General features: G+C 45.1%; 1 protein-coding gene across 5 annotated transcripts in view; it reads right to left on the bottom strand.

Annotated features, from left to right (window-relative positions):
* CACNA2D3 (calcium voltage-gated channel auxiliary subunit alpha2delta 3) overlaps positions 1-15,769 on the bottom strand; it is a 963,339-nt gene that overhangs the window by 220,065 nt on the left and 727,505 nt on the right. For all 5 annotated transcript variants that reach the window (XR_002478711.2, XM_021671646.1, XM_064367210.1 and 2 more), the window contains one exon: positions 14,847-14,921. Coding sequence is in view for 4 of the 5 variants with exons in the window: in XM_021671646.1 (XP_021527321.1) it covers positions 14,847-14,921 (75 nt within the window). In the remaining variant the exon portion in view is untranslated. The remainder of the gene's footprint in view (positions 1-14,846; positions 14,922-15,769) is intronic.

Raw genomic sequence — 15,769 nt, 5'->3', positions numbered from 1 at the left:
ATGAGTGGACAGAATGAATAAACAAATTAGTTTATGTATTCATTTAACAAACACATGTGTAACAACGACCTATGTTTTGGACCTGTTCTAGAAGTTTTATGAACATTATCTCATTTAATCATCACAGTCTCATGCAATAGGCACTATTTTTGTTCTCATTTTGTAGTGAAGGAACCTGAGGTTAGGAAGGTTAAGTAGCTTGGCTGAATTTCAGCCCTAGAATCTGACCTCAGAGACCGCTCTGCTCCATAGAGAAACAGGCTCTAGTGAGCCTCCCGGTCTGGAACTGAGATCGCTGCCCAGTGACTAACTGAGGTGTATCCTGAGGACACAGGAAGGGGATGACAGCAAGGTGACCTATAGTCACCATTAACCAGGTCTCTAGAATTCCATAATGAGCAGAGCTGAATTTCAAATCATTAATGATCAAATGAATCTTTCCTTTAAATATATATAAACATATATTTACATTTGTATTTGAGCCTGGAGAAACATGGGCTTCATTAATATGGGAGTCCAACCCCATATTCATGAAAAACCTGCAGCAATCCTGGGAGTCAGATAAAAGTCCCAGCCTCTCCCAGTTACTACTAGGATCGTCTTCCTAGAGTGCAGCTAGAAACTTAGAAACTCCAGGAGAGGCCCTTTGGCATTTGGAAGAATCAGAATATTTTAACAGGTTCTAATACTCAGGATACATTTCTAAAATCTCTGCATTTTTTCACTGTGGAGAGGTAATAATACTCTGTGATGTCTGTCAGCTTCTACATGTTCCAAATAAACCCTTGGTCTGATTTCTCTCCTCTTTTATCTGTTTCTACTCCCCATTCCCAAGGGATCCAGCTTAGCTCACTGGGTGATCCTCTTTGCTGGGCCACATTTCTGCCAAGCCACGTCCCAGTCCCAATTTAAATCCAGCTTGAGAATTCCTTAGCAGAGGGGTCCTTTGGGCTGCTGATATAATTTGGAATGTGTGTGTGTGTGTGTGTGTGCGCGCGCATATACCTACTTTCCAGCTGATGTTCTAGATTTGTCTCTTGCAGACTTGGGCTTCAGCTCTGCCTGGGGTGAATTGCCTACCTTGATTTTGTGGACTTTGGTATGACGGTCATTGGATCCAAAGGAGAGAAGCCCTTGTGACTGTAGTAAATGTCCCCTTGACTTGTTCCTCAAGAGGGCCCTGCCCTTCCAGGAAGAGACAGGCATCAAAAGCTTGGAATTTGAGACCTAAGCCCACAGCCTCCTGGGTTGGAGCTGGCAGGTCAGTCTGTCATTTGGGATTTCTGTCCTAGGTTAGCTGGCACACAGAAGTGGCCGAGCCAATGAAAACTCCAGCAATAGGACAAAGAAATGCTACCAGGGACAATCCTATCATGCTACATAATGGAGGGAGGGGGCCATTGACGCATGCACAGGGTAGTCCTCGTCTCTAGGAGAAACAGACAAGTGAGGCTGAGAAAAACTTTCAGCAAACGCTTTGCCTGGCTTAGCCAAACTCCTTTCTTGCCTCAAAATTCCAAATGCATTAGTGTTTCCCCTTGCCTAGCAAGCCTCCCCAGAGAACACGGAAATGGCACCTGGGAGGTGTGTGTGAAAATAGATGTGCCTATCACATAATTACGAAAGTTCACCTAAGTAGATAATGGTTTAGAGCACATTCCTCCATGAAGTACAATGGTCAGTGCCGTAGTGTGATAGGGATTAAATCCTTGTGCCAAAAAGCCCATGGTCTCAACATTTTTATTTGCATTCTTCGGGTCTTATCATTTAGGATTATGTAAAAATGACAGCTGCTTATAATTATTTGGAGGTTTGAGCTGCAGTAATTAAAAACATCTGCCTTTATCTTACTGCTACCAGACTTAACCCCGTGAGGTTGGGTCTACTGAACTTCAAAGAGGAAAGCAAGAAATAAAAGAAAACTCCACACATTACTAACAAATTTCTAGTGATTCATTTAAATGTATAACCAGTTATTCCAACAGCCTTCAAACCTTTAATTATCTTTTAAATATATATAATTTGGGACTGCTAATTAGATAGCAATTTAATGCTCTCATGGGGATTCAGATGGAAGGTCTTTCTAAAATGTAAACTCCCAAAGGAATAATCATTGGCATTCAAATGACTGAATTCTTCAGTTATTCAAATGAATGTGGGCATTTACCCAGTTGGGATCATTTGAATACTCTGCTGTCAGATCCAGCTGTAGGGTTTTACAGGGCCCGAAACAGAAACAGAGTGAGTGTAAGGCGAGGTTATCACTCAGTCAAGTCCAACGCCGCCCCCGCCGCCCGGCCCCCGCCGCCCCGGGAGACAAACAAGATGGGCTCCTTGGGAAAGCCTAACATCACTTACGCAGCCCACTCAAGTCTCCTATTAGAGGCGGATGGCTCTGTTTCCTATTTTAAGGAGGAGCAAACTTTCCTGGAATTCGCAGTTATGAAAGCTCTAACGCAGTGCCTGCTTCTCAGGCTTTCTCCAAGCTGTTCTGCCTGCTATTGTCTGGGCAGTTAACATTTTAATTAATAACTCTCTCCCCCAGCAGGCTGCCACAGATGGAGGAGGAGAGGGTTTCATTCTGCCTTGAGCTCCCACTTCCTGTGTATTCCTACCCCCATTGAGATGGTCCTTTAAATTATATAAAGATGTGCATCACATGGAGAAAAGCAATTGATCAATCGGATGACACTGGGCAATGATAGAAGCCAGCACTCACATCCCTGCCTCGCAATAGGGCTAGGGTCTGCATTCCTGAGCTCGGGCTAGTAGCTAGCAGCTGAGGCTCATTTCCCCCACAAGGGGAAGGAGGTGCAGACAAATCTATAGGAATTTTTAAGAGATCATTATTCAACACTTCGCCTGTAATTACATTTTGATGAGGTTTTTATTGCTAATTCATCATCCAAGATAGGGCATTCTAGATATGAAATTAATCTAGTAGAACAAAGGTCAGAGTGTGTCCAGTGAAAAGAAAAGCCTTTTCCTCATCAAATCCTTTCTTCAAATAAGAAAGCAGCTGAAAATTCTATCTCTAAATCAAATTTCCTTAAAGTGCCTACTCTCAATTATTAATAGTATAAAGCTAAGGCTCCTTGGTACCCCTAAAAGCAAACGTGGATTCCCCGAGCAGGCTGGTGTGTTAGGAACACACGCTCGGGAGCCTGAAATAGAATGGGAAGCATGCCCAATGCTGTGGTGTTAACGTAAAAGCCGATGTGAGTGCACTCAAAATTGCATTCGAAGCTCTAGTCTACAGCAAATCAATTTTTGCAGAGACATATTAGCCTGCTGGTGTCTTGGCTTGAATTCTCTCAGAAAATGTCCCTGAGAACAGGATTCAACTGCAAAGTTTTTATTTACAGGGATTCCCAGGAAATACCCGCAGGGACATGGCAAAGTGATTCAGAGATGGGAGGGCAGCCAACACAAGGTGCAAGCGTGTCACCACCGTGGGCAACCGTGGCGTAATCCCATCAGGGAAGTCTGGGAGCCGGTGTAAAACACGCGCCTCAGAGACACCCCATCTCAGAGGGGGGATGTCTGGGAGCTGGTGTAAAACACGCACCTCAGAGACACCCCACCTCAGACGGGTTAATTCCTCGTCATGTCTGGTCTGCCGCATGCTTGGGAAGAAGGGACTGCAGAAGCCAGAGAAAGCCTTTACCTCGGTGCTAGCAGGTACGAGCCATGCTTGCACGCACAGGAATGGTCAAGGCAAAGTGGAGGGAATGGGGCAGTATCAGCAACTACTTCAAGACATGCAGCCCCAAACAGGAATTTGTCAACAAAACCTGGGTCACCTTCCCTTCTTTGAAAAACTGGCAGAAATCTATGAACAGATTCCAGAACCCAGCATACTCACCATTCCCATACCTCAGGGTCTTTGCACACACTGTTCCTTCAGCCTGGACCAGTCTCCACAGTTTTTCTCATCCCCCAGGACTCTGCTGAAAACATCATCCCAGCTGGGCGCGGTGGCTCAAGCCTGTAATCCTAGCACCTTGGGAGGCTGAGACGGGCAGCTTGCCTGAGCTCAGGAGTTCCAGACCAGCCTGGACAACATGGTGAAACCCTGTTTCTGCTAAAATACAAAAAGTCAGCCAGGCATGGTGGTGGGGCCTGTAATCCCAGGTACTCAGGAGGCTGAGGCAGGAGAATCGCTTGAACCCAGGAGGCAGAGGTTGCAGTGAGCCGAGATCTTACCACTGCACTCCAGCCTGGGCGACAGAGTGAAACTCTGCCTCAGAAACAAAACACCAACCAACCAACAAAACTCATCATCCTTAAGAAAGGGTCTCCTGACCATCTAACTAACACAGGTACCTCTCCCTACTTTTCATTTTCTTTTTGTTTCTTTTGGAGAGCTCATCCAAAATATGTAGTATGTCTTATTTATCAGTTTATTTATGAACTTTAAAAAACCGTATCTTCTCTATGAGAATGAAAATATCAAATAAAGGGACAATGTTATCTACTTTATCACTAGATCGTTGGCATCTCATAGAGCGTCTGTCACGTGGTAGGTGTTCCATAGACAAATGCCATGTGAGGGAAGAAGGACAGGAGGGAGGGAGGGAAAGATGGGAGGAAAAAGGAAGGGAGGAAGGGTTCCAGTCACACACAGATGAGCAAGTAACCCCCGCAGGTATCTGAAGGGCCTTCTGCTGCTCCCAAGTGTGCTGGACTGTGGCCTCAAAGTTACAGGCTGCCAGCCAGCTCCCTGCAGTCTTCCCTGGCTACCCAGTGCACAGCGAGACACCAGGTCCTTTCATAAATTCTTCTTGTCAGTACTTTCAACCTTGGTGCTAGATAACATACTGTTTCATTGTGTGCTCAATTTCCTATACGTGGGTTTTCTCTCATCATTTATTTGTCATTCCACCGCCTTTGCCAGGTACCTCACCAGGCCCTGGATATACAAAGCTGAACAAAACACAGTTTCATCAGCGTCTTCATGCTACTTGGAGCGCAGAAGAGCAGATGTCTCAAGATACTTCTGCAACCTAGTGGGGAGACCAGACTCAAAGGTTCACGCAAGAAGACCTGAGGAATGGGTGCAGACCCCTCTGGGGATGAAGGGCAGGCTAAGAGGACTAAAGTTTTACAAAGGAGGGGTGACAGGGCAGTGGTGGTGTCAGACTGTGAGCTCCTTGACAGCAAGGGTCAGAGCCACACCCAGCAGTGGCTTCCAGACTTTGGGATTCACGGTTGGATGAGTCAGGCTGCTCTGGTTGTCAGCAACAGATAACAATTCTTAATCACTTGAGCAGATGGGGAGTTTATTAGAAGGGAATATGGGAATTCTCCACTCCCACTACAATGGGAGATAGATAGATAAATAAATCAACTGATAGAGGGTCTCTCATTTTTCCCTTTTCTTTTTCCAACTCTTCCTTCCTTCCTCCCTCCCTCCTTTCCTTTTCTTTGCATTCTTCCGTATTTCCTTTCTTCTTTCTCTCTTTCTTTCCTGGCAGAGTAATGACTATGAAAGACAAACCTTCCATGTATTCTTACCTTCGTATCAGTCAGGGCTGCAGCAGGAAGCACATGGTATACTCGAGCTGGCAAATTAAGGAGGGTTTAGTAAACAGGCTCCTGGAAAGGCCTGGGTAGGGTGTAGGAAACAACAGGAAATGCTGCAGCATCCTGAAGCTAGAAACAGCGGGGCGTTCCCACCTGTCCGCATGAAGGGCCAGAGGGAGAAGCAGGTGCCGGAGCCCAGAGAGAAGAAGGCTTATGTGGCTTTGGATGGGGTGCAGCCAGTCCCAGAGGACCCAGGGGTGAACACACAGCCCGACTCCCCTGCCGTCTCTCCATTTCCTATGAGTGTCCTTCCCTTGGCAGACCCTGGAGTCGCAGCCCAGAGCAGAGGGGCCACTGCAGTGTTCCACACAGGCGGGCATCTGGGGGCCAGGAGGATGTCTGGAGAGGCTGACCGATGCTCTGCAGCCCAACCTGGCATTTTGTCAAAGAACCTGAGGACACAGCTTCAGGATTAAGGGACATTCTTTCAGTTGAATAAGTTTAATTTTATAAAGAAACTTCATTGTCCTACAAAGCAGGCAAGAGGGACCCAGAAGAACTATGAGCTCACAGAGGAGGTGGGTAATTGTCTATAGCTGTCTTCTTGGTTTCTCTTCTGAAGACCGACCAAATTTACTTTCTGATTGACATTCCTTAGCCTAAGCATCAGGGAATATCATTTTTGCCCTTCAAATATGTATTTACTAATTTAATTTTTAAAATCATTATTATATATAGGGCATCTTCACATACAGTCAAACCCCCTCAGTGCTGAGCACTCCATGCAGGAGGCGGTGAGAACCAACCCGGGCAAGACACCCAGGGTCCTCGGCACAGGGCCTGGCCCGAGACCCATGGTGAGGGCAGCGTTGTGACTCCCGGTCGCCTGTGTGCTGCCGTGCCTGGCACCCAGAGGGGATTCACAAGCACACTGTCCGTAATCAAAAAATACCTGTGGGATTGATTCCATACACCATCAATCCCTTGAATGTTCAAGCACACACCTAGTCGCAGGAGTGAGGGGCCAAACCACCGTGGTTTTAAGTTCTCCAGTTTGCAGAAAGGGCATAGCTCCCACCCAACAGAAACGCAGGCACCTGCTGACTTCTTCACCCACAGGGTCACCAGATGCAAGCCTTCCCCTCAGCACTACAACGTGTCCACTTGTGTCCAGACCGGGCAGCGTGGATGGTGCTCTCACCAATTCCATCAGGAAGAAAGTATGCAAGACTCTGTTTTCTTTTCTTTCTTTTTTTTTTTTAAACCAAATGATGTATTTCCAAAAGAACAGGCTCGCTACGTGGGAGTCACACAGTCTTGTTTATTTTTTCTCAGAGAATGCCCTCCTCTGAACAGATACACTTACTAAGCCTCTGTTAATTCTTTCTTTGAAACTAAATGAAATGGACTCAGACCAGGCCTAGGTTGCAGTCGCCGGGGCTCTATTCTGAGAATGTGTGCTGGCAGGGGCTGGCTCTGAGTGGGGACCGGGCACTTGACAGTGCCCGCACGCCACCTACTGGGCAGTCTCTTTCAGTTCAGCAGCAGCCTGAGAGCGGGGGCCAGGAGGCTGGCAACAGATCCCTGCATTAGGGGACCACGGAAAGGTCTGTGAATAATGCTAGGTCCAACACCTCCCCCCGGCCCCCGGCTGTGGCCAGCAGAATGCATGGTCCTGAGATGAGAGAAAGAAGTCATGCCTGGTCTGGCCTGAGGTCAGTAGTCCTGGGGAGAGTGTAGGGTGTCTGCTGAGTGCAGTCCTCCCCCACCTCCTCTGGGAAGGCCTCCTGCATCTCAGGGCACCCTTCCTCTAGGGAAAAGCAGAAGCTTCATCTGTGAGCCCACAGTTCTTCTTGGTCCCTCTTACCACAGGGGAACCCTTGCTTTGTGTGATGAGCTTCTTGCGGGCTGAGACATCCTTCTACCTGCTTCTCTGTCTCCATCAGCTAGCACAGAGCTGGACTCAAGGACATCTGAGGAATGCTTGCAGGCAAGCAGGAGGGGATACAGAGGGGAGGAAAGAAAAGGGAGTTTAACCAACCACACTTTTGTTTCTGCACCCAATGTAGCAAGGACTACATAGCAAGGACAAATGTGTGGTGAATGGAAGTGTGTTACCTGCACTTCTCATTTATTGTAAGAAACTGGTACCCAGACATCTAATCATCAGCATCTTTCAAACATACTCCAGATCATTCACCAAATATTTGCTGACTACCCCTTTGTGTAGCAGTAAAGTCCCAGCTATCCACAAAGGACCACAGGAGAGAAAAACAATAGACGTTTTCCAAGAGTGATGAGTGATCAAAAAACAAACTAAAGCAGGGGACGTGATGGAGAGTGTTGCAGGAGGCGTACGGCTCCTCCGGGTGGGGGCAGGGATGCTTCTCTGAGGTGAAATCCAAGCTAAGAAGCAGAGGATGAGAAAATGCCAGTAACAGGTGTATCTGGGACAAGACTTCAGGTAAAGGGTTGAGCCCAAGAATTTGGAGTAGGAAGGAGCTTGGGGTTTACGAGGAACGGATGAAAGGACTCGCTATTTCCTCAGTTGTGGAATTGCACAGTTATATAAAAATCCCATTTAAATTTCACATCTAAATTCTTTGGAATTACACAGAATCTCTTCTCATGACCCATGGCTTGAACTAAGTCAGTTGGACTTAGGTAAGGATCTAGGAGTGCTCCTACCTTTTTAAACCCTTCTTTAAACTGATGGTTGATATGCACTGTCTAGTTAGGATGTAACACATATTCACATGTGTCCATGGGGATGTCCACTTAGTTCCATACAAGATGACTAAAGTGTGAGAATATTTACACTGATTAGCATGTCCATGTACCAATCCATGGATTTAATAACCTTCCATCTATAACCAATGTACATTAGCAAACATGAACTGCCCAGGCATCTCCACAGAGCAAAGAAGCAGAATCCATGTTTGGAATGGGGTAAGGGCAGTCCAGAGTGACACAGGGAAAGGCTAGTGTCATGCTGCAACCAGGCTGTGGAGAGCTGGCGGTGGAAACATCAATATTAAATTCCAGAGGGGGTGCAAGGATTGTTAGGTTAGGAAGATGACGCAGTTATCTGCAGAATTCAAACTCGCTAAATAGTTAATCTGAGCTTTCCAGAAGAACAGAAATGGCTTTGACATCAAAACATTCTGATTTAGATGACCTAAGAGCTCGGGTTCACCCAATGTGGTTGCTGCTTTCCACCCACCGGCCTCCATGATATGGTTGGGTTATGGAAGTCTAGATGGCTTAGGAGCGAACGTACATGGCCAGAATAGCCAGAGTTTCCAGGTCAAACGATGGCGCTCATCTGCCCTGGCAATCAAGTCAAGGCCCCTTGAATTCGGAGCAAACTCCCACTTCCACTCCTGGACACTGAAGAGGCTACAAACTGAGAGGGAGGAGTGGTGGCCATAGCAGAGGAGGGGAACTGGCCACTGACTGTGGGCTCAGACTTCCAGGATGACACAGTGGTAGGTGGTGGTTGTGGCAACAGAGCCAGTTCTAACCCGCTTTAAGGAAAGAGGAGGTCCCATAATCCATTTTATCTAGAAGGGCCCAAAAAGTCCGGTCACACTCTAGACCTGTGCTACCCCTTAGGGGGGCCACAGCCACAGGAGGGTCTTGAGCACCCGAAATGTGGCTAGTCTGAATCAGGATATGCCATGTAAGATACACATCAGATTTCAAAGATTAGTACAAAAAGAAGGTAAAATATCACATTAATAATTTCTATATTGATTATATATTGAGAGACTGATATTTTAGATATACTGGGATAAATAAAATATATTCTTAAATTTAATTTCACTTGTTTCTTTTGTACTCTTGTAGATGTGGCTACTAGAAAATTTGAAATTACATGGGCAGCTTCTGTTTGTGACTCACACTATATTCCTACTGGACGGCGTTAAGTCTAGACAGATTCTGATGGTCATCGCCCCCATGATTACCTTGGTGTTGGTCCATATGGCTGCAGAAACCAGGCATCCCAGTCATTCCCACCCTCCAACCACTCAGCCTCCCATTTCCTGAAGAACCAACACAGCAGAGTGAACTTAGTATGTCTAAACTCATCGGGTTTAAGGCTCCTGGTTCTGGCACTTCTAGCTATGTGATTTGGGAGACACCACCGTATGACTCAGTGCCTCGGCTTCCTGTTCTGTAACCTAGGGATATTGACCTTCATCTTAGAGAAGCCCAGCTGCTCAGCCCAGTACTCACAGTTGTCCTCACTTCAGCTCCAGGCTGCTGCTAGATATATCTTCCACCTGGACCTCCCCTGGACTTCATCCTTCCCTTATGACTCTAGGCCTTTCCAAGGCACATAATATCCTAGGCTTGCTATTCAATTAGTCAATGACTAAAAGCATTAACACATGTGAAACACTTAGACTAGTTCCTGTCCCATAAAAAGCAATCAGTGAATGTTAGAAATATACTAAGACCAACAACAACAAATAAAAAGTGCATCTTCTCGGTGTCCACAGTTACTGATACATGTATCTTATCCATCCTATTAGACCTCGAGTCATTTGAGGCAGGGCACACCTCTGTGACCTCTCCAAGCAGCTTGCTGGAGCCGCCAACACAATGAATGTCCAGTGTGTATTGAAGGACAGAATGTGAATTTCTCTCCATCATTTTTACCTTCCATCTCATCCACTGCCACATATGTGACCCATGTGACTGGCAGATTTTCATCCCGAATAAAATCTCTCCAGGATCCTTCCCCATATACTGGGCTTGCAGACACAGAGAAAACAGCTCTTGGACAATTTCAATGCAGGCTTCATGGAAATGAGCCCCAAATTTTGCCTGCCCGAGGCTCCTCTGTGGAACCCTGCCATTGCGGCGGCTGCTGAAAGGGAACCTCCTTTGTGTTCTCCTGTCAGTTTGACCAGGTCCACATTCCAGACCTCCTCCTTGGGGGAAGGAAATCGACTTAGCTGTCCCTTTATTCTAAAAGGTAGGGACAGATGGATGACCAAAATCTCCAGAAAGATACATATTATGCTAAAGGCGGCACCTTCACAGTCCTACCTCCCCCATTCCAATTTGGGCAAAAGGATGCAGCAAACCACCATGGCACGTGTGTACTACGTAACAAACCTGCACATTCTACATAAGTGCCCCAGAACTTAAAGTATAATTAAAAAAAAAAAAGAAAGAAAGAAAAGGAGATCTATTCAGGGTTCCACATTCTAAGAAAAATTAATAAAGCTCTCAAATACAAAGAAATATGAAGAGCAAGAAAACAAAATCTAGTCTGTAACTAAACCTTAAAATACTTTTAGCCTGAATGTTAAAGAGTGGTTATGATCAAACAAACAAACATTCCAGGCGCATCATGATGACTCGAAGAGCGTTTCTCAAGATGAAGAGCATTTAATCACTCCTGCTGTGCTGTTGTTCCATTCCCCACCTTGAGAATAGGTGCCAGCCCCCATTCACCGTGCAGTTCCCCAACCCCTTTGAAGATGACTTTATCAGTCTTCAGTCTAACATAGGACCGAGCCACACCAGGCACAAGGGCAATGCTTGCTGAAAACATCAGTTAATCTATCAGGAAGTCACAAGCGGGTGGCGAGGACAGAGTGGTTGAGAAACCCTTGGAGGAGGACTAAGGAGACCCCAGAGATCGCAGAGGAGCGTTGCTTCAGCAGCTTTGCCGGTTAAACCAAAGTGAGTCCGCTGAGTAAGGCCCCTACATCTGAGCTGTTCTTGAAGACACTTCATGATTCACACCCAAATCACACAAGATTAAAGAAAATACTGGATAAAATTAAGCCAAACATTAATTTCAGGGGAAAGATTTTATAGGACAAATTAGAAAAATATTGGTATTGTGCTTCAGAGAAACCCATCTCTTTCCTCTGGCTGGAGGGGCCGAAACAAACTCCATGGCAGATGGAGAGGGAATAGGAGTTGTTTTAAGTCAGCTTGCTCTCTCTTCCCCATGCTGGCCACAACCCCACACTCACACTCACCAAGCTAATCTGGCAGCCTTGACCAGAAATGAGGGGAACGTCCATTTGTAATAAGGATTCGATTATATGGCTGGACTTGGGAGGAGGCAAATGGGGTTTGAATGAGGGTTCCCTCCCCGAGCTAGCCAGAGAAGCTGCTAGCAGTTGGCTGTTCCTAGCCATGCCTGAGAGCTCTGGCCAGGGTGGATTTATGCCCCATGAAGACACTGGATTTCCAGGGTAAGTTCATAAGTCATTCACACCCTCCAGAATAACCTAAAGTAAAAATGAAGCTGGTTTTAGAGGATCCCTTCACTTATTCATCTACTGAGTCCCTACTCTGTGCTGAGTGGACTGGTGGTTAAGGAAGGAGGGGAAAGCAGGGATAGGTGAACAAAACAGAGATGAACACAGAACATGTGCATGGCAGAGCCATGGGGTATTCATGCCGGCTGGCTCTTAGCTATCATTCTTTAGCTACTGTGGCTTCTAGTACTATTCTTATCACCACCTTTAAAACAAACAACCTTGGTTTCTTCACATGGTAGGACTCACATAGACATCGAGTACAAGTTGTCTACTTGTCTTCTAGACCAGCTTGCCACGGAACCAAAAAGAACACCGAGGGTATATGTACCCGATCCCTTCCCAATGTCTATCACAAAAACCTGAATCACTTGAATAATCAAAAAGTGTTCTTTAGGTTGCCTCTCTAAGCATCCATTACCACCACGTTCTTCCCATCTTTACAGAGGCTGAGGACAGAACAACAGAAAACAAAGAACATAAACAGCATACCCAAATAACCACTACTGCCTCTGAGGTCCCCTGGGGCCTGCTTTTCTGCACCAGATCCTCTGCTTGCATTATCTCATTAACTCTGACAACAAGTTATGATCAAGGCACTATGGTTATGGCAGGATTATAAGAGAGAAGTGCAGCTCAGAGAGCCTGTGTCACTTGCCCAAAGTCACACAGTGCAGATGTAGCAGGACTAGGAGTTGAGCTTCACCGTGTGACGCTGGAGTTGAGTCCCTCCCACTTTGCTGTGTCTTTTGCTCAGAAAGAAAATGCAGAACTCAAGTCAGAGCCAACGTACACTTATTGGCCACATTCAGATGGGTTAATTCATGTCATGCTTAATGGTTGGTATCACCCTTAACTTCTTCTAAGTGTCTGATGGCCTTAGGGTCAGAGACAGATGAATGGAACAGATGAACAACTGGTCTGGTCGTTCCTTATGTTCTTGTCATGGATCAACTGCAACACGGTTCATACTGTTTGGGTTCTCACAAAGAGAATATGGGGCATTTGTTTGGGCTATACCATGTATGGCGTGGCCGAAATCCTAGCGACCACCACCACTTCTGACTCCAGCAGCCACTACCACTTTTGTTGTGTCAACAGAACAGCAGTGGCATGTGTTTACAAGCATCTGTACTCTTAGGAGATGAACAGCATCGATGGGGTTGGTCTGCTTTTCCAAGAGCCTTTCAGCCGCCCTCTCAGTGGCCAAAGCTCTGGAGAGTACATCAGATGGACTATTTACAAACACACCATTTGCTTCATGGCCAGGAGATATAAAAGACTGCTAGGCAAATGTTTGATGGCAAAGCACTGTGGGGACCAGTTCACACTGTGAGTCGACTGTGTGGTAAATTTTCATTGCCATAGAGAGAAGGATGCTACCTTGGTGACTTCTGACATCTGATTCCATTTCGTTTTTCCTTTAAATGATAGGAAATGATAAATAGGAAATTAATCCATTTACTGGTAGGAGATTTAGGTTTGATTATTTTATTGACTCTGTTCCTTTCCAATTTGAAATAAATACACACTAGGAGCCCATATTCCGTCACACAAGCTTGTAACTTCTCCTCCTTCCAACAATGATGTCAACTGGGCAACCTGGGAATGGGTAACGTGTTAAGATTGTTTTAGACTTCCATATGTCTTTAGACTTAAATGTCTTTAAAAAGACAGCAGCTTTTTCAATCCGACTTTTCATTACTTCTGACTTACATTTGGAATTAGCCATCTAGTTAATTTTGTTTTTTTTTCTGATAAAAAGATTGTTGAAATTGAATATTACCGTAAGTCCCATCTTAAAGCATGCATATGGCATCCACATGATGTGGTCATGATTCCATTAATACCAGGGCGATTAGAGCAAAGTTGGATGATGATGGAGCTCTCACATGAACTGTTTCTAAACAATCATGCAAGCGAGAAGTGAACTGGTCCCCACAATGCTTTGCCAACAAACATTTGCATAGCAGGCACTGCCGCTACTTTCTCATTCTGATGAATGGGAAAAGACGGGTGGCATGGATGGGCACGTGTGCATTTGTGTGTGTGCACATAGGTACGTGTGTGTTTACTGATTGCTAATGAAAATGATCTACACTTTCTTAACTTTAAGAAACAGTGTTCACTGCATTACTCTTTATACTTCTCTATCTTTTTAAAAAAATTAGACAAACACACACAAACCCAAAGGAATGTACTTTTTTCAACATACTGCAACTAGTCCGGGGGTGGCAAACGCAGGGTACCCTCATGGCCAATGCCTCTCTAGAGCCCACAGGAGGCACCTGTCGGTGGATCAGGGACCGATCTGAGAAGCCTGGCCGCCAGCTCAGGATCCTCCTCAACACAGTGCTCCGCGCAGCCTTGCCGAGCGATGTGGGTTGATGCTACCATGGGCTGTTTTGGATTTGACCTAACCCCACTCACTTCACAGAGAGTAAAAACGATGTTGAGAGAAAGAAAGTGGCTTACATATCAGTTCACCAAGCGATGACGTAGGCAGGAAATAGAGAAAAATCTCGGCTGCTTCAGTTTAACAAAAAAGCTGTTGAATGGCTTCTATGCATGAGGCACTGGGCTTAAGCAGTGCAATGTGGGGGCAAATCCCATTGTAATAAATTTTCAGGGATCTTGGGTCTAATCTGTTGTGTCAAATTGGAGTTGGAGTAAGTGGGTCTAGAGCTGGAGTATGAGTGTCCATGTATTACATACAGGGACCTGTTATGATAGGTTTCATGCTGTCTAGGGTTAAAAAAATTTTCCATATGTTGGCAGATGTGAGACAGCTAAATAAGTAAATGCATATAGACATATATGGCTCTATATTCAAAAGCATGATGGTAAATATATTTATCCAACATTAGGTGTCAAAATACCAGTTATAAACGCTGTAACAATCTTTACAATGCTATGAATTGAACAGCTTTTTAAAAGTGAAAACTGCAGCAAAGTGTCATCATTGTTGAACTGAAGGAAATCTTTTAAAATGATAAAAGAAGAAATGCAGAAATACATAATTTCTCTTACCAGCGGCCTGAGTTCTGGATGCGTCAGGATATATCCATTATTTGTGATTGCAAAGGCATAACCGTGAATCCCTAACTGTAAGAGGAAGCAAGAAAGAAACCTTCATTAGCGTGCTCCCTGGTGAAATTCACAAAGCATAAAGCAGCTCGGCATTTAGTAATTTACAGCTTAAACTTGGCATTCATAACTCTTATCAGCACACTATTTCATTAAAATGAATGCAAGGCACTGATCCCTGACATTTGGTGGAAATGAAGACCTGTCACAGGATAAGCTCAACAAATAGCACAATTCAAAATGTCACATCCCCACGTTGGCATCCAAGGGCTTTATTTTGATTTATTTAAAACAAAAACAATTACTTTTTTTTTTTTTTTTTTTTTTTAACAAGAAATGGCTAATGTTTCTGGAAAGACCCTTTGTTCAAGTGCACAGAACTTTATCAATGGAGGTGTCTTCTCTCTGCCTGTAATAAGGAAAGAGGGGTCCCCACGCTGCCTCACTTCTGGACTTCCCATAATTCCATGCCCACAGGGGCCGTCTCAAATTGGCTCTCCCCTAGGCTGTCATTTTCCATATTTCTTCAAAGATAAAGTATTCCCCCACCCCTGCCCCAGCCTATACAGGACCCTGGCAACCCTTTTCATATCCTTTCATCTTCAAATTGTGTGGCTGCCTAGCTTTTCCACACATTCTTCCATCAACACAAAGCCCGGGTAATTTTCTATGCAGAGCCTCACTTAATTTATGTTTTCTGACTAAATGGGACTATGGGAAATAGTTTGTGAGCAATGAAATGTTTTATTAGCTTTAAAAAGTATGTAATCAAATTTAACACTGCACTTATTTAAATAATAATCCCGGCTTTTTGACAATATTTCTATTACACAGTTGACTGCACCCATTGGCTACAATAAATTTAC

Source organism: Aotus nancymaae, unplaced genomic scaffold, assembly GCF_030222135.1.
Source record: "Aotus nancymaae isolate 86718 unplaced genomic scaffold, 86718_ANA_hifiasm-v0.15.2.pri h1tg000067l, whole genome shotgun sequence".
NCBI lineage: Eukaryota > Metazoa > Chordata > Mammalia > Primates > Aotidae > Aotus > Aotus nancymaae.
Note: the sequence above shows the minus strand (reverse complement) of the source record. Positions and strands in the feature narration are given on the sequence as shown.